The sequence below is a fragment of the Carassius carassius genome, chromosome 21 (genome assembly GCF_963082965.1).
Source record: "Carassius carassius chromosome 21, fCarCar2.1, whole genome shotgun sequence".
In the NCBI taxonomy this organism is placed as follows: domain Eukaryota; kingdom Metazoa; phylum Chordata; class Actinopteri; order Cypriniformes; family Cyprinidae; genus Carassius; species Carassius carassius.
Genome location: NC_081775.1, coordinates 11,047,812 through 11,067,452, shown reverse-complemented (window position 1 = coordinate 11,067,452; position 19,641 = coordinate 11,047,812). Strand labels below are relative to the sequence as shown.

The 19,641-nt window shown below is 35.7% G+C and overlaps 1 protein-coding gene across 1 annotated transcript; it reads right to left on the bottom strand.

Annotated features, from left to right (window-relative positions):
- Nucleotides 1–3,453: 3,453 nt before the first annotated feature.
- On the bottom strand, nucleotides 3,454–18,249 carry LOC132097121 (uncharacterized). The gene is made up of 7 exons (XM_059502747.1): nucleotides 18,099–18,249; nucleotides 17,278–17,319; nucleotides 16,882–17,022; nucleotides 16,704–16,750; nucleotides 16,433–16,500; nucleotides 4,898–5,015; nucleotides 3,454–4,252 (listed from the first exon to the last, which is right to left on the bottom strand). The coding sequence occupies exons 1-7, from the start codon at nucleotides 18,175–18,177 to the stop codon at nucleotides 3,566–3,568; spliced, it is 1,182 nt and encodes a 393-aa protein (XP_059358730.1). The 5' UTR covers nucleotides 18,178–18,249; the 3' UTR covers nucleotides 3,454–3,565.
- Between the last annotated feature and the right edge of the window lie 1,392 nt (nucleotides 18,250–19,641).

The window sequence follows — 19,641 nt, the reverse complement described above, 5'->3', positions numbered from 1 at the left end:
TACTTCCTCACACGCAGCACTAGACTAATGGCTGTTCTTCATGTCACTGATGTGCTGATAAGGGTAAAAGGCCCACTTCATCACACCCATCCACTGCTTCAGATACAACGTCAGTACTCCCTTTATTGAGTGCACTGGTGTTTGTTCAAAGCCTTTCTATTGAGGTTTGTATTCTCAGTCGTTTAGCAGCTGTCTTGTATTTGTATCTAAGCCTGTCTGCTAGTCCAGTTTGCTGTATAATCCACTTCACATCTTTCTGGCAGCCAGACTTAGTTGTGTAATGCATACATGAAAAATAGTAAATGAAGGCACAATATCCAGTTAAGATATAAATACTCTATTTGTGTTTGTAAATATAGCACACCTAACCAATGGCCTTAATAATGCAGATACTGAAGCATTCCCAAAGTTTTACATACAGCTACTGTAGACTATAGTGTTATTTGTAATTTTGTGGTATTTAATATTATTATTCAATCAAAGATATAAAATGATTATAAAGCTGAGATCTTGTTTGAAAGAATTATTGAAGCACCTCTTTTTTGGGCCTTTCCTCTTTGTACAGCTTCTGTATATCAGGTTGTGTTTACCTCGCCCTGTTCACTTGCACTGTCATCTCTTTCAAAAGCACCGCTTAAGAAATGTCCTCTTTGTTGTGTCACTGAACATATACCTCTATTTTGTGTCTTTGTAACATTCTGTTATTAAATTGTATCATGTAATGATTAAATGTTTTGAAGCATCATAATGTTCATTATTTATAGAATTGGTGTGGTATTTAATGTTTATATATATATATATATATATATTAAATCATTAGAGAAAATTAATAGCAAACAGTTTTTCAAAAAAAAAAAAAATTTAAACCTTGATTTCAGGCATGACAGACGAGTCTGTCGGACAGGAATGGATTATTAGATTAAGCAGAACTTGTGAGGAGTCACATGGGAATTTTTCCCAATTATCATTATGAACCAGATGACCTCGGCTTAACTAGGTGTAGATAAAGACTTTTAACATTTACTCTCACTAATTGTGGATAAAGTGCTACATGACAGATAGAGCTACAAACCGGAATGCACCTAGACTGGGGTGGTGTTGGTGCAGTGGATAAGACACATGCCTTTGGTGTGAGAGACCCGGGTTTGAATCCACTGTGAGACACCAATGTGTCCCTGAGCAAGACACTTAACCCCTAGTTGCTCCAGAGGCGTGCGACCTCTGACATATATAGCAATTGTAAGACATCCAAAGCGTCAGCTAAATGTAATGTAATGTAGACTATGTAATATGACACCCATCATGCTTCGCTGCACATGAGGATCCCATCAGTGCCACAGAACAAAACACAGATTAAATTTCTCTTCAACATGCTCGGTTTGTCAGCCCTATAATATAACCACAACATCCTTCACTATTAATGTGTGATACAGTGTGCACCAGTGCTATTTTAGTATAATGTATATATTATTATAGTTTTCATTAAGAATTTTAATGTTATTTTTAATATTTTTTTTAGTTGTAATAATTTTGTCTTACTAGTTTTTATTACTTTTATTTCAGTTTTAGTTATTTTACTTCAAGCTAAACTAAATGAAAACAAGAAATGTTTCTTTGACAAATAGCTGAAATATAAGTTAAAAATGTTCTATATTTTATTTAACATTTATTTTACAGGAAAACAAACATAGAAAATAGAAAACTGTGTGTAGATATTACGACATACACCAATGATATCAAGGTTTCATTCACCGTGACAACATACCAACATACTGACTGAAGACTTGGTCAGTAATAAAGCTATCAAGGTTAAACTCGTGAATATCTAAAAGAAAGAAATTGCAATAATAATATGATAGCTGGGATGTTGACAGGCCAGGTTTTTTTTTTTTTCTGTTTGAAGAATAATAGAGAAGTTTAGACCATATAATTTTTGTCAGTTCATGTGGTCTGGCAGTTGGCATATGCACTAAACATACAACATACATAAACAGGAAAGAAAATAACCGATACTGAACATTAATGAATGAGAAACAACTGTAGGCATGTTTATAGAGTTGTAATATACTGTGCATGTTGTCAAGTCAATGGATGGATGATTGATTAAATATTATTACAGTAAATGCATAATTAGTTATTCATTCATTATTCTATTCATATATACATACTGTACAATGTCTTGGACATACTCTCTTCTGTGTTGAACATGTTTTTGTGAACTAGTAAAAAGAACAATTTTTGCATTAGTGCATGCCCACTTTTTCAGCAGCCTTGGTTCCGTTTAAGTTCAAGTTTATAAATTGACTAGATATAAATTGAATATAGATTAATTTATATTCAGTTTATGCATAAATAATTTACAGTTTATGCAAAGATTGTTTTAAGTTGACAAATTAAAAGTTGTTATATTTTTCAAAGCCTATTAAATGTTAATATTAATGGTTTTCAATTATACTGTAATGTTTAATGGCTAAAATTGAAGGAAAAATACGCTTAATAGACACATCAGTAGCAGAACTGTATCGATGATACTGGCCTTCAATAATAGTACATTAATAGTAAAAAGATGCCATTAAACACAAATATTCAAACTAGTATACCATCTTTGTTCACTCTGTCTGTCTGTCTGTCTGTCTGTGTGTGGGTGTGTGTGTGTGTGTGTGTGTGTGTGTGTGTGTGTGTGTGTGTGTGTGTGTGTGTGTCAATTGGTAGAGCATTGCGCTATGAAGCGCCAGATTGGGGGTTCAATTCCCCGGGGAACACATGATAGGTAAAAATGTATATCCTGAATGCACTGTAAGTCGCTTTGGATAAAAGCTTCTGCTAAATGCATTAATTTAATTTAATTTAATACACACACACATATTTACACACCATTATATATGCCCTAATAGTAGGTCAAATACCATTAGGGCATATATACCATCCAGTTTAGGGAAAAATACCATCAAAATGAACACAAATGTGCCACAAATTCATTATAAGGGAGTGAAATCTGTCACAATTAAAATGAAAATGAATGAAGTGTCAATTTGCTGCATTACATTTAGATCTGCACATGCTACATCCAATTTCTTTTTACGCATTGTTTTTTGTAGCGTTGAGCATTACAACGGCATTTCATCAATTACATTAATGATCAATATTACAATAATAATAATTATTTGCCTTTAATGAGAACCAGTGAGGTTTATTCTTACAAGTCATGCCTGCACATTCAATCTTTAGCAAGAACCAATGAGGTTTGTTCTTGCTCAACAAGCAGGCATGGTTGAACTTCTGTTTATGTTTGCTGATCAATTTCCATATGTGAATAAAAGCCCAAATAAAAGCTGTTCATCATATAAAGTGATCATTTCTCTTAAGAAGACTTGGAGTAATTAATATGGATTTATTAGATGTTCTTTTTTACAAACATTCAGAGCGTCAGAATTTTGGGTGAATATTCTTTAAATTGATAGACAGAAATATCTCAGGTGTCATTAAAAATACCTTAATTTGTGTTACAAAGACAAACTAATTTCTAATGGGTTTGGAAATTACTAAACCTTTAAGGAAAAATACATTAAAAGGCACAGCATCTAGATTTTTTTTTTTTTGCCATATCCTTTGCTTCTTCCACTGCTTCTATTAGCACACGCTGAGGCTCATCATCCACATAGACAACAGTCATTCTCTCAGCTCTCAGCAGACGGGCCTCTAGCTGCTGACTGTCACAGTATCCCTCTCTCTTAAAGCTGAAAATGGAGTGCAGCAGTGCGTCATTTAACACCACTCTCTGGTCTGTTCCATTTGGCTGTTTGATGGTTACACTGGCCTTGGCTCTGTTTTGAACATTTTCACACCTGCAGCTTTTTCTGCACTTGTTGCATTTAATAAGGAACAATTTGGGATTTGAAAAAGAGAGTGTGGCACCACATGAACAAATATATTCAAAGGTCAATAATGCCTCTGTGACCTTCCCTGAGATGACAGTCTCTTCAGGCTTCTGTAGATTGTCTGCTAAAGGTGTAAACGACTCCAGTGTTGTGAGTTGGGTTGAACAAAGCACATTTCCCTTGCCAAAGTCACAGATGGAAAGACTTTTAAATATATACCACTGATTGATGGTTACAATAAATTTATCTGCTAAACTCAAGTGAACTTTAGCAGTGGTATCATACAGAATATAATGTGAATATTGAATCCCTTCTTCATTCTGCAGAATGCTGATTGCAGGCTGAAAGTCTAAAATCTGTCCGGTAACAGTAACCTGAAAAAAATGAAAATATTCAAATGATTAATATTAAATAAATGTTTTGTTTTTAATTGTTTTTAAGTCTTTTATGCTCACAAAGGCTGCATTTATTTGATTACAGTATTATTTTAAAATATTATAAAAAAAAATTTTTCCTGTTGAAAAGAGTTGCTTAATATTTGTAGCAATTATGATCTCTTTTGCGGGATTCTTTGATAAATAGAAAATGAATAATTTATTTGATTAAATCTTATCCACTCCTGAATGGTAGTGTATCATGACTTCCACAAAAATGTTAAGCAGAAAAAAAGTGTTTTCATCAATGATAATAATAAAAATAAAGGTTTCTGGAGCTGCAAATCAGCATATTAGCATGATTTCTGAAGGATCATGTGACACTTAAGACTAGAGTAATGATGCTGACAATTCAGCTTAATTTACCTTACAGGAGAAAAATACATTTGACCTATATTAAAACATAAACAGTCATTTTAACTTGAAATAATATTTCAAAATAGTACTGTTTTATGTTTTTTTTCATCAAATAAATGCATGTAATCATCTTTCAACAACATTAAGAATCTTAATATTTTGCACTTTTGACCAGTATATAACAAACCAAATTATACCAAATCAAAATATGGTGCTTTATTTACTGACCTCTCTTAAGTGATTTGTGTCCTTTTTCACCTCTGCAAGAGTTAATGTATGTTGCTCCAAACAACTTTTGAAGGACAAGTGTCTCCGACGATGAAAGCTTTCACATTTTTGAGTGACCCTACAAGAAGAAGTTGGCTTCACATTGAATACATTATTTAAAACTAAAACAAATAGAAGCATACTCATTATTACTGTCATTTAAAAATACTGACTCCACAAACTATTGCACTTGTATCTGGATCTGATTACAATACTTTTCCTGATATATAAATAATACACTCACTGGCCACTTTATTAGGAACACCTGTTCAACTGCTCAACGCAAATATCTAATGTCAGCTAGAGCAGTGGTTTTCAAACTTTTTCAAGAGCGACCCTTTTTTTTGCGACCCATAGGCTTATTCTTAAGCCAAGCATAAGAATAACAATAACAACCGCTTTTGATGATGCACGTGCACTGGATGATCATTGACGCGATGGCAATGCAAAGTTGATTCTGCACTAATTTGATCTAGCTATGGGATGCTCATTAACCTGTTAACCATTAACCATCATAAGAATTTTAACCATTTAAAAGCCTACTATCGTTTGCTGCATGCTTAAAAAATACACAAAACATATTCCACAACAAATCCTTTAAATGTGATATTCAGAACAGAACAAGTAACAAACAACTGTCACCCAACCAAAATCACACACACTCACACAAACTGTTTAAAAGCAAATAATAAGGAAACAGAAGTAAAACAATTATCCTATTGATCTGAAATAGGTGTGTGTGTGAGTGTGTGTGTGTGTGTGTGACAGAAGACAAGGCTCATGTTTACTGAACTCTTTAATGTGTGTGTGTGTGTTGCTGCCGATGGAGCGAACTAGTGAGTGTGTGTAGGCCTATATGTTTGTGTATGTTTGTGTGTGTGTGTGACAGAAGACAAGGCTCATGTTCACTTAACTCTTTAATGTGTGTGTGTGTTGCTGCAGATGGAGCGAACGAGTGTGTGTGTATGTTTGTGTGTGTGTGTGTTGCTGCCGATGGAGCGAAAGTGTGTGTGTGTGTGTGTGTTGCTGCCGATGGAGCGAACGAGTGAGTGTGTGTGTATGTTTGTGTGTGTGTGTGTGTGTTGCTGCCGATGGAGCGAAAGTGTATGTGTGTTGCTGCCGATGGAGCGAACAAGTGTGTGTGTTTTGCTGCCGATGGAGCGAAAGTGTGTGTGTGTTGCTGCCGATGGAGCGAACAAGTGTGTGTTTTGCTGCCGATGGAGCGAACGAGTGAGTGTGTGTGTATGTTTGTGTAAGTTTGTGTGTGTGTGTGCGCGCGCGCGCGCGTGTGTTGCTGCCAATGGAGCGAACAAGTATGTGTGTGTGTGTGTGTGTTGCTGCCGATGGAGCGAACGAGTAGGCCTAATATATATTAATGAGAAGGGTGGGCCTGTTTATTCTGCATAATTTGGTCCCAAGCCGGTTCGCAGGATGAGAGGGCAACACGCATGTCCGGAGAAGCATTCAGTTTGTTTCGTTGTTTCGTCTTCATTTTGGTTAAAACTGAGAATCCAGTTTCACACATATAGGTAGTGGTGAATGGTATAGCAATGAAATGCTTGCTTTGCTCAGCATGGGATACTCGTTGAAGAGGCCAATCCAGAACGAAGACAATTGTTCTGTTTTGTGACGAGTTTTCAAAGTGTTGTCACTGGTTAGTTGCCTTTAATGTAGTTCACAACTTTGACAGTGTCTCTCATCACTATTTCAAGCTCAGGTGGGATTCCTTTTGATGCCAACGCTCAGGGGCGCCCCCAAGGGGTGGCCAGTATAAACTCTGGCCACCCCTGTGGCCACCCCTAGGATTATTTGCAGTGGGACCTATTAATTTAAATGCAGAATGTAAATTCACAATAGTTTAAGAAGTGAAAAAAAGTGCAGCAGCTGCAGCAGCCACAGTTTTGCGTCTCTGAGCAACATTAAAGTGTTTCGTTCCTGAATGAATCAACCGTTTAAATGATTCGGTTCAATCGCAATGACTCACTTATTAACAGTGACTCGCTGCCACCTATTGGCGGTTTTAATTTCACATTTTATGGAACCTTTTCATTTTTTAAATAATTTCAAACATCAGTTTTCAATGTTTTATCTTTAAAATATCAAAACATTATTTATTCATTTGTAACTGCAGGTTAAAGTATTCCATGTTCCACGGAGCTACATTAAACAGTGTGTAAAAACATCTAAATGGCACTTCAGATGCAGCTTCTGTTTTATCTGCATTGCAAAGATCAGTTTTGTTGATACTGATTGCATTTGCTTGGTAACAGCCCAAATGCAAGTATTTGACCTAAAATATGGTGCACAATTTTAGAAATAATGTTGTAAAGGTAAAAAAAAAAAAAAAAAATCAGGTGTCAGCACAATTAAAAATAAGATATCAGCACAATTACACTCAGCACAATAGTGTAATTATCGTTATCAATAAAATCCTAGAACTCACAGATATAACTTTTTGTCTATATTGCAAACCCTTAATTTTTATTTCTTTATTTTAATGTGCCACCCCAAAATTTACTGTGGCCTCATTTGGCCACCCCTGTTAACATTTTCTGGGGGCGCCACTGCCAACGCTTCACGATGAATAAAACAATGGTAATAAACAATGTTTTGTCCTGCTGCATCCTTAATCCTTCTGACAACTCCACTATTTTGCCAGTGAGGTTGGCCGCCCCGTCGCTGGTGATGCCTTTGCAATTGGCCCAATCCAGACCGCTTTTTGTTATGAATGCATTTAATTGTTCAAAAATATGTGATCCTGACGTGCTAGAAGGCAAAGTTAGGCAGCACAGAAGATCTTCGAGAAATTCACCTTGCCAAATGTACCGAACACAAACAAGTAACATAGCGCTTGATGCAACGTCTGTGCTCTCATCCAGCTGAATAGCAAAATCCCTCGCTGACTTCAGTCTCGCTATGAGCTGTTCTTCTAAATTCTGGGCAATATCCACAATTCGACGTGACACCATATTGTCACTAAGAGGAATTATTTTTAGCTTTTCAGATGCCTTTTCATCCAGAACTGTATTAACTATGTCTAGTGCAGCAGGCAATATTAATCGCTCTGAAATTGTGTGTGGCGCTTTTTCTTTGGCAACACGATATGAGACTTTATAAGATGCCAAGTGCAATTTGTCATTGTATGTCACACTTCTGCTGAGTAACTGAGCTGATGACTTAATTTCTTGAGACTTCCTCTGAAAAAAAGATAATGGTTTGTCCGCAAGATCTGCATGGCGTGTACTTAAATGTCTTTCCAACTTCGCTGGTTTCAAACTTTCATTTGCCAACTTTTCACTGCATATTACGCACATTGGTATTGCAGCACGGACTGCGTCCGAACAGTTGACAAACCCAAACTTCAAAAAATCATCTTTATATGGCCTTACTCCAGATTTCTGCTTTTTCTTTGCTGGGCAAGTACTGCTACTCTGTTCAAATGCATCGCCTTCGTTATCTTCCCTGCTGATCTCCGCTGTTTGCGGCAGGGTTTGACGACTGGCTGCGTGTTCTGCTGCTTCATTTAAAGGGGTCTCTGTCTATGGCCCTCTTTTTCTTGTGAAAAAATCATAAATGCTTTTTGACTTTGGCAACAACACTGCGCGCAATATTTTTTAAAGTTTTTTTTGCATGTATTTGAATGCTTTTTCAGTGTACTTCTATTCAAAGTTGTTATTATTAATATTATTATGATTAGAAAACGGAATTAATTATTTTAGTAAAAAAAAAAAAAAAATCACTGGCGACCCATTTTTTAATTCGTCGCGACTCAGGGTTTGAAAACCACTGAGCTAGAGGACCTTGAAGCAGTAGAAGGCCACACCGGATCCCAATACTCTCAGGTAACAACAGATAACTAAGGCTACAATTCACACTTTCTCACCCAGATTGGACAATAGAATATTTGAAAAAAGTCACTTGATGTGTCTCGATTTCTGTTGCAACATTCTGATGGTAGGCTCAAAATTTGGCAGAAAAGGATAGATCAATCCTGCCTTATCAACAATTCAGGTTGCTTGTGGAATGGTGGGTTAGGGTTAGTATTTTCTTGGCCCACATTGGGGCTCTTTGTACCAAGTAAGTATTGTTTAACTATCTCTTTTAATATTTGGCCATTTCTTTCAGACAGAAATGCTACAGCCACTGTAATGTCTTGAATATGTGGCCATCATAACGTGTAAACTCAGAGTGAGGGTTTGAGCTTTTATTTTGAAATTGTGATGAACAGTTAGCATATTTAGAAATATAAGGATGTATTCTCCTGTGTTGGCTTAGGTGTACAAATGCATCGCTCTGAGATGCATGTACGCAACACGTAAATAGCGCATATTAAACCTGCATCGCATGCATTTATTTAATTGAATCATACCATTTGTGAATTCACAATATTATTATGATTTTTAAATGGGTTTAATGTATCATTCAGCCTTAGAAAATGGTCTAATGGGAAGGGGACACCATTTGTGGGGATGTTCCAAATATATATCCTCATATGATCTTCGATTAGGAGATCTTGCGATGCTTTTTAAAGCAAAGTTGGGGTTGATTTCGACTTCACATACTAACTTAAATAGAATAGGTTAATTTAATTTGTCTATTTTAAATGTAAGACAAAATATGTTTTTCATCAGTGATATGATTTAAGATGATGCAAGTTTGAGCATGTTTTGTTTGAAAAAGTTTAATAGTAATTAAGAAACAATAATACAATACTTAAAAATAAATATATATATAAGAAGAAGAAATAGATTTAGCTGAAAGAATTCCGGATTCACATATAATTGATAATATATTTAAGGATATTATTGTAAGAAATCAAGGTTCGATGTTTCTTAAAAATGTAGAAGGAAATTAATTAATATTGTTAAAAAATGTCAAATGAAAGTATCCACTGATTGCAATGAAATTGATATGAAGATAGTAAAGAATGTAATTGAGGAGATCTCAAAACCATTAACTTACATTTTTAATCTGTCATTTCAAACGGGTCAATTTCCAACAAAAATAAACAGCTAAAGTTATACCTTTATATAAATCTGGAGATAAACACCTCTTCACAAATTATAGGCCTGTGTCTTTTCTGCCACAATTCTCTAAAATGTTCAAAAAACTTTTCAATGATAGATTGGATACATTTATTGATAAATACAAATTACTCGCTGAAAGTCAATATGGTTTCAGAAAAGGAAGGTCAACTTCATTAGCATTAACAGAACTTGTTGAAGAAACTACAAATTCTACAGATAAAAACAATATGGAGTTGGGGTATTCATTGATTTGAAAAAAGCATTTGATACAATTAATCTAGAAATTAATCTAGAATTAATCTAAACTAGAAAGGCTCGGGATCTGGGGATTATTTAAAAGATAGGAAACAATTTGTGAAGTTGGGAGATTACACATCGTATTGTTTGGATATTTAGTGTGGTGTCCCTCAGGGGTCAGTATTGGGACCTAAATTATTTATTCTCTTTAAATGACATTTGTAAGGTATCTGAACAACTGAAATTTGTGTTTTTTGCTGATGATACTAATATTTTTGGTTCTGGTCAGAATTTAGAGCAATTATTGGACCTAATTACTTCAGAATTTGGAAAAAATAAAACAGTGGTTTGATATAAACAAGTTATCATTAAACTTGAGTAAAACTAAATTTAGGATATTTGACAATAGTAAGTCAAGACAGTCATTTCAGTTAAAAATGTAAAATGTTGAGATAGAAAGAGTATATAAAATGAAATTTCTTGGAGTGATTATAGATGACAGGATTTGTTGGAAATCACATATAAAATATATCCAAACTAAACTGTCTAGAAGTATTTCAATCCTGGCCAAAGCTAAGCATATTTTGGATTATAGATCACTTTACATATTGTATTGTTCATTGGTGTTACCGTATTTAATGTATTGTGTAGAGGTTTGGGGAAATACATATCAAAGTGCATTGCAATCATTGTTTATACTTCAAAAAAAGAGCAATAAGAATAATTCATAACACATCATTATTTTTAAAGTCTAAAGCATAAAAATGAATTGATTTGGTTGAATTTCAAACAGCTGTTTTTATGTTCAAGGCCAGAAATAATGTATTACCGGGTAATATTCAGAATAGGTTTTTTGTAAGAGAGGGGGGTTATGATTTAAGGGGAATGTCAAATTTTATGACTCCCAGTTTTCGAACTACTAGGAAAGGTTTTTGTTTATCTGTTAGTGGTGTTAGATTGTGGAATAAATTAAATAACGAGTTAAAGCAGTGTGCAAATATATTACATTTTAAAAGGATGTGTAAAGAGATTATATTGCAGAGGTATAATGAAACAGAGTGTTAAAAATTAACGAGTTTATATGGAATTACTTGTAGAAGGTCTATAAATTGTTGTGTATGTGTAACGTGTATGTGAATAGATCTTTTGAATACTTATTTCCATAGATTATTGATTTACAAATGGAGTGGGAGATTTAAGGGGTAGGAGTATATGTGATTTACTTCTTCCTACTCCTTTTTGTACATGTAAATCGTTTTTTTTGTATTTTAATTGTATTTACATGTTCAAAATAAAGAAAGAAAGAAAGAAATATTTAGTGCAACAACTGGTGAAGTGCTAAATGCTGCACGCACGGGCAGTGTTGTCAAGGTAACATTTGGTCAGTCATTCCCTACATCAAGGGAGTTCCAAATGCTTATGAGACCGTAATGCCCTGCACCCTTCAAACACACTTCAAGGACTCTGCCCTTCGAAGGGAGTAGGGCATAGGAATGCTCATTTCCGTTTGGAACGCCCAATGAGTTTCATGGATTCATGTCCGTAGAATGCGCCACTTCTGGTAATTTCAAGTTTAACATTACTCAACATGCAATCAAGCTTTTTTTTTTTTAAATTTGTATAATCATCAAATTGAATTTAGGAATCATGACAGCCCAACTATTCTCAAATGGTCTCCACAGTCAGATCTCAATCCAGTAGAGCACCTTTTGGATGTAATGGAAAGGGAGATTTGTATCATGGAAGAACAGCCAACAAATCTGCAGCAATTGTATGATGATATCATGTCAATATGGACCAAAATCTCCGAGGATTGTTTTAGCATCTTATTGAATCTATGCCACAAAGAATTAAGGCAGTCCTGAAGACAAAAAAAAAAGAAAATAATAATCCTGGTACTTTTGCTTCCGGCTTTGCTACCGTTCGGACGTTCTAGCTTACTGCTCTGCGCTTTGCTTCTTATTTCTGTACTTTTCTCTGATTTTTCTAAGATTTCTACATCAGCAGATAAGCACAGTGCTCAAACAACAGATTTTTGGCACAAACGCTAAAACTAAAAACTCTTTGGGACTGGTATAATAGTACAAAAAGAAAACTTTGCCTCCCGCTGCCAGCAGCTTACATACTCCTGTTGGATCAAATATGTTTTCACAGTTGCTTGGACTGAACACATGGCTACAAAGATCTTGTAATATAAAAGTAGTGAATTTCATTGACAACTTCAATCTTTTCTAGGGCCATAGACAATTGTTTAAACCGGATGGCCTCCACCCAAACAAACTTGGTGCTAGAGTGTTAAAGGACAATATCTACTTTTCCCTCCGTCATCCTTCAGCAGAGTGTGTCAATCCATTCAGCACACACACACCGGGTCGGAGTCATCATGTGGTTGACATATCCCACAAGGGCACTGATAACAACATGCAGCCAAAACAAGCACTGCTGATAGACACTATCCCGGCTGAGCCCTGCCCACAGAGCTCCTCACAGACTGACTGTGATGTATCAAAACAGCTACAAGATTCAGCACCCAGGGATGACTTTCTGGAAAACAGCCAGGGAAGCCAGGACAACATATCACAGCCACCAGAAACACCAGAGACACAGCCCATCTCACCAGACACATTATCCCTTTCTCCAGCATCTCCACTTCTGTGCTTTTCACAGAAAATGGAGGAATTGGTATATGCTGGGACTAAACTCTCTCACTCATTTGCTGCAAGCCCACAGATATCAACAAAAAAACGGCGGGCCCCACAACCACCAAAGCCTGTGGTCCCTGCTCCTGCTTGAGCTCTTCGACCACTGCCTCAATGCCAGGGCCCAAACCCTCTATCTGCTGAAGGTGAACCAAAAACAACTGATAGCAGCTCTCAGTGATATGTGTCGGGTACCCGCTATAATAACAGCAACATTCACAAATGCCTACAGAACAAGCGGGAACCCAGTTTGCCTGTAGCTTTCTCTATTTCAGTTTTATCATGTGATAGAAAGTCTAAGGCCATCTCAAGCCGCAGGGCAAACTCATCTCATCTGCGGCCTATTATGCATCAAACTAAAATTGATGTAAAGACACAAAGCACAGCCATCAAGTTCGCATCTTTAAACATTCGCTCACTAAAAAATAAATCATTTATAATCAATGACTTTATAACCACAAACAATCTGGATTTTATGTTTCTAAACGAAACATGGCTTAAAGACAGCTGCAATGCAACAGTCCTTAATGAAGCAGCCCCTCCTAACTTCACTTACATGAATGTCTGCAGGACTGTTAGGAGAGGTGTGGGTGTAGCTGCTCTATTTAAAGATGTCTATCAATGCAAGCAAGTGTCATTTGGTCAGTACTTGTCTTTTGAATATCTAGGGATTGTGCTGAAAGGTGCTCCACGCATTCTGTTTATTATTATTTACAGGCCTCCAAAATACTCTCCAGCCTTTGTTGAAGAGGTCACAGAAATGTTATCAATGATTTCCTCAGAGTTTGACTGTTTTGCTATTGCAGGGGATTTTAATATTCACATAGATAATGCAGAAAACAAAACTACAAAAGAAATGATAACGGTTCTAAACACTTTTGACTTGACTCAGCATGTGCATGGACCCACACACAAAGGTGGACACACTCTAGACTTAATCATCAGTAGGGGTCTAAACATTTTATCCATTGTTGTTAAGGACATAGCACTATCTGATCATTACTGTATTTTCTTTGATATTTTGATGTCTGCTACAACAGAATCTAGATCGGTCTCTGTCAGAAGGAGATGCATTAATGAGAACACAAGTGTACTATTTATGGAGGCTATCTCTTTAACACCAAGCATTTCTGCAGACTCTGTTGATACTCTCCTTGATTGCTTTAACTCAAAAGTTAAGAATGTTATTGATGATATTGCTCCAATAATAGTCAGTAAGAAAACAAACAGACAGAAATCAGTTTGGAGAAGATCAACAGCAGTTCAGACTATGAAAAGACAATGCAAAAAAGCAGAGCGGATGTGGCGAAAGACAAAACTTGAAATTCACTATAGCATCTATAAAGACAGCCTTCATGCTTTTAATGTGAAACTAGCCACAGCTAGACAGAATTTCTTCTCAAAACTTATTAACAGTAACTTAAATAACACTCGTACTCTTTTTGCCACTGTTGAGAGACTGACAAACCCCCCAAGTCAGATTCCCAGTGAAATGCTCTCAGACAGCAAATGCAATGAGTTTGCATCCTTCTTTTCTGAGAAGATCACCAATATCAGGAAGGCGATTAGCACATCCTCACGTAATGCAGAGGTCAGACAGATTCGGCCACAATATCAAAAAGATACTATGTCTATTTTTGAAGCAATTGATAGCAAAATTCTGGAAGACATAATGCAGCACCTAAAATCATCAACCTGCTATCTTGACACACTTCCCACATCTTTTTTCAAAAGTGTGCTTAACTGCTTAGAAGCAGATCTTTTAGAAGTGGTGAACGCCTCACTTCTTTCTGGGACATTTCCAAACTCCTTAAAAACTGCAGCTGTTAAGCCCCTCCTGAAATAGAGCAATCTTGATAACACCATTTTGAGCAATTTTAGACCAATATCTAATCTTCCTTTTATAGGCAAAATTATAGAAAAGGTAGTTTATAATCAGCTGAACAAATACTTAAACTCAAATGGATACCTGGACAATTTTCAATCTGGTTTTCGACCGCATCACAGCACAGAGACAGCACTCATTAAGATAATAAGATATTGGTATATAAAAAAAATATCGGTGCTGGTATTGTTAGATCTCAGTGCTGCGTTTGACACTGGCGATCATAACATACTACTAGAGAGACTGGAAAACTAGGTCAGGCTTTCTGGGATGGTACTCAAATGGTTCAGGTCATACTTGGAAGGTAGAGGTTATTATGTGAGTCTAGGAGAGCATAAGTCTAAGTGGACGTCCATGACATGCGGAGTCCCACAAGGGTCAATTCTTGCACCGCTCTTGTTTAGCCTGTATATGCTCCCACTAAGTCAAATAATGAGAAAGAACCAAATTGCCTATCACAGCTATGCTGATGATACCCAGATTTACCTAGCCTTATCTCCAAATGAATACAGCCCCATTGACTCCCTCTGCCAATGCATTGATGAAATTAATAGTTGGATGTGCCAGAACTTTCTTCAATTAAACAAGGAAAAAACTGAAGTCATTGCATTTGGAAACAAAGATGAAGTGTTCAAGGTGAATGCATACCTTGACTCTAGGGGTCAAACAACTAAAAATCAAGTCAGGAATCTTAGTGTGATTCTGGAGACAGACCTTAGTTTCAGTAGTCATGTCAAAGCAGTAACTAAATCAGCATACTATCATTTAAAAAAACATTGCAAGAATTAGATGTTTTGTTTTCAGCCAAGACTTGGAGAAACTTGTTCATGCTTTTATCGCCAGCAGGGTGGACTATTGTAATGGGCTCCTCACCGGCCTTCCCAAAAAGACCATTAGACAGCTGCAACTCATCCAGAACGCTGCTGCCAGGATTCTGACTAGAACCAGAAAATCTGAGCATATCACACCAGTCCTCAGGTCCTTACACTGGCTTCCAGTTACATTTAGGATTGATTTTAAAGTACTTTTATTCGTATATAAGTCACTAAATGACCTAGGACCGAAATATAGTTTCGTATAGTTTCGTTTAGTTACTATGCCGCCCGCAGTTGGAATCAGCTTCCAGAAGAGATATGATGTGCTAAAACACTAGTCACATTTAAATCTAGACTGAAAAGTCATCTGTTTAGCTGTGCATTTATTGAATGAGCACTGTGCAACGTCCGAACTGATTGCACTATATTTTCACTGTTTTTTTTATTTTATTTTATGTTAACTGTTTTAAATTCATTTTAAATAAGTAAATTCTTTATTATTTTTTTTTAAGTTTTAAAATTGCTTGTTTTATTCTTGTTATAATTTTTCTTCATTATTATTTTACTTTCTTTTATGTAAAGCACTTTGAATTACCATTGTGTACGAAATGTGCTATATAAATAAACTTGCCTTGCCTTGCCTTGCCCTACTACCAAGGTGTACCTAATAAAGTGGTTGGTGGTGAATGTATATAAAACTTTCACTCTGAGTCACTATCATATGGCACCAAATCCACATTAAAAAAGGCAAATACCAGTATAAGTTAAAAAAAAAAATACTATAATTTTAATAAAACATGTCGTAACAGGTTTAAACAAGTTAGGCTGCATACTGTTCAGTGTTGTGTGAAGGCAGAATTTGATAGTCATCATATGTCCCCTCTTCTACATCTGAGGTATTCTAATACAGAAAGAAAACAATAAATGGAGTTATATTTATGGCACTAATATTTTCAAATCCAATTTCATGGAGAAATACACAGAATAAATGTGTCATTCTTACAGTGCAGAAACAGTTCCAGATACTCTGATATTAACTGAGGCAATGTTTAAAATATATATTATCATTAAAAATAAAAATCTTTCAGACCATCTCACACTTACCTCAGGCAAAGGATTACCATCAGAGGGATTCTGCAAGACCACTGAAACTAAAGAGGCATTTGATTATTTTCACTAGATGAGAAAAGATTTTTCAACACTTTTTTCTTTAACATTTTACATATCACAGCTGTCGAAAAACAAAATAAGAAAACTTTGGAATGACACTTCCTTAACTTACAGTTTTGATTTATAGTTAGGTTTCCTTTCACATTTGTCTGGCTAATTATTGGAGCACTGACTGGACTTCCTTGATCCGCTGAAGCAGTGACATTCAGATGTGAAGGAGTATGCGCTAAAATTGTCTTTACATGGTCCCTTACTGAGAGAAAAAAATAAATAAAAAAACAAAACAGAAATTACCACAATACAGCACAATCAGTGATATTGTAGAAATTGACAGTTTACCTGTGCAACAAAAACTAATATTGTCAAAAATGGAGTTGACTAATGATAATTTTTTAAGTTAAATTAATTGCCTATAATCCAGGTGAAATACAAACAATAGACAAAATGTAATCTACTCAAACGTCCTATATGACACCTATTCAACTCACAGTTCTTCATTCTTTCTTACCAGCTTTATTTTGCGAAGGAGTTGAACATGGAGGTATGTTTTCTGATTCAGGGTCTTTTTCAACTGGAAAGATGTGAAAAAAACAAAGAGAGGATGGAGACATTTTGACACAGCTTGACACAAATAAACAAATTAGAAATTAGTTGAAGTCACAAAAGGTTTGAGAAAAAAAGATTCAGTACGCACTATTATTGTCAAAAATAGTCACTTTCAAACCAAACAGTTTTCTGATGGTCAACTCATTGAAAATTACAGATAAACAGTGGCCGAGAGTGCTCAGTGCGCTGCAACTTCAAAAAGCACCAGCAATTTAAGAAAGCATCCTCGTCAGTTTGACAGCACATGCGCTGCAAATACTTGCAACACAACCAAATACAGAAACGTGCAAGTAGCACTGACCACAACAAATCGAAAATTAACCTTTTCTTTTTATTGGAATATTGACGACCTTTTGTATAACCACAGTTGTACAAATACCATGGTTAAACTATGGTTAGTGTACTAAATCCATGGTTAATCTGTGCATCATAGTAACCATTTTTTATTTTCATACCAATATGCTCAGTCTTTGTGATGTGATTATAACCTTAGTGCAGGGTTCCTCAGATCTTGTCCTGGAGGGCCAATGCACTACAGAGTTTAGGTCCAACCCTGATCAAACTCATCTACCTGTGATTTTCTAATGCTCCTGGAGACATTGATTAGCTTGCTCAGGTGTGTTTGATTAGAGTTAAAGCTAAACTCTGGAAAGTGGATCTCGTTGGCCTGATTTGAGGATCCCTGCCTTAGTGTTAATTCGGTATTACCTTAATTTAACTTACCTTTGGACTTTTTGTACAAACATTTTCCTTTTACTGATGTTCGTTTGTTTTTAGATCTTTTAACAGACGTTCTCTTCATTTTAAGCTCATGGATTGAATTTGGTTCCTGAACGACAGGTGGGGACTATGAAGAGCTGCAAAAATAGTCAGTTACAGATTAACTTACATTTACAGAAACAAGAAAGTGATTAGATACTTAGTATAGTGCAGAAGATGTATTATTAGATTGCATTATGTGTCTATCCAGTACTGTGATAATCTTTTATTGTGATCATCACGTAGGATATAAGACAAATCTGTGATGTAACTTATAGTCCTTTACTGGGATAAAATTAGCTTGACATTGGACATTTGGTATTGCAAATTTAAAGTTACATGCGATATTGGTGTACACATTACTTAAACTTAAATAGAATTTAAGGAGAATGAATTACTCATAAAAACAACTGTAAACTGTTCATCTAAGTGTCACCTATAATGCACACCTTTTATATTTTTGATATTAAAATAAACTGTAAACATTTTGTTCAAATGCTTTTGAGGTTTAAATTATAGCATTTTTTGCATTTGAGCCCATTCGGTAGAGAAAAAGTAGAAATTTTTACATATGATCAGGGCCGTTGCTGGGTTCGCAGGGCTGTGTAGGTTGTACCAGTGGGCCCTGTTTGAAATTGTTTAATTTGTAAGTTCGTTCTGTTTATTTATTTGTACAGAAACCGAATAATACTATGTAAAATAGCACTGCATATTTTTCAGTCTAAAATAAAATATACAGTCAAACCAAAATGTACTATTCAGATACCTTCAACATTTATTACATTATCATAGTTTATTTTCTATATTTTAGAACATGGTAATACAATAGAACAAGAACTCAGAGTTAAACTGTGTCAGAACAAATTCATCTTAATGTCACGACTTTCACTTAATAACGTCAGAAAACTACAAAACTTTAGACTACTGTTAGTATGACAATATTTACACAACTATCAATACTTTGTTGACCAATTACCAAGCATTGTTTAATTTTGTTCAGTCAGTGGTTAATTAGCAATTAAAGAAGAAACACTTAAGCAAAACATGTTCAGGTCAAAGTGTCTGAATAATTTTTGGTCCAAAATTGTTTTTATCAATTTCACCTGTAGTCCACAGTATGAAGATTTTTTTAGGTATAATATTTCACAGTTCTCTTTATTTTGCTGTACTCACTTACATTAATGAACTATAGTGCCCTGCACCCACTAATAAAAAAAAATAACTATATACAAGTGAAAGTGACATGACATTCAGCCAAGTATGGTGACCCATAATCAGAATTTGTGTTCTGTATTTAACCCATCCAAAGTGCACACACACACACACACACACAGCAGTGGGCAGCCATTTATACTGCAGCGCCCGGGGAGCAGTTGGGGGTTCAATGCCTTGCTCAAGGGCACCTAAGTCGTGTTATTACCGGCCCGGGACTCAAACCCACAACCCTAGAGTTAGAACTCAAACTCTCTAACCACTAGGCCACGACTTCCCCATATATATATATATG

Bases quoted from the DNA above. Each gene is read 5' to 3' on its own strand.
- LOC132097121 (XM_059502747.1), bottom strand. From the start codon at position 18,177: ATGAAGAGAACGTCTGTTAAAAGATCTAAAAACAAACGAACATCAGTA. The intron at 17,023-17,277 runs GTAAGAAAGAAT...TTTTTCTCTCAG, and splicing joins TCCTTCGCAAAATAAAGCTG to TAAGGGACCATGTAAAGACA. The intron at 4,253-4,897 runs GTCAGTAAATAA...CATTTTTTTCAG, and splicing joins ACACAAATCACTTAAGAGAG to GTTACTGTTACCGGACAGAT.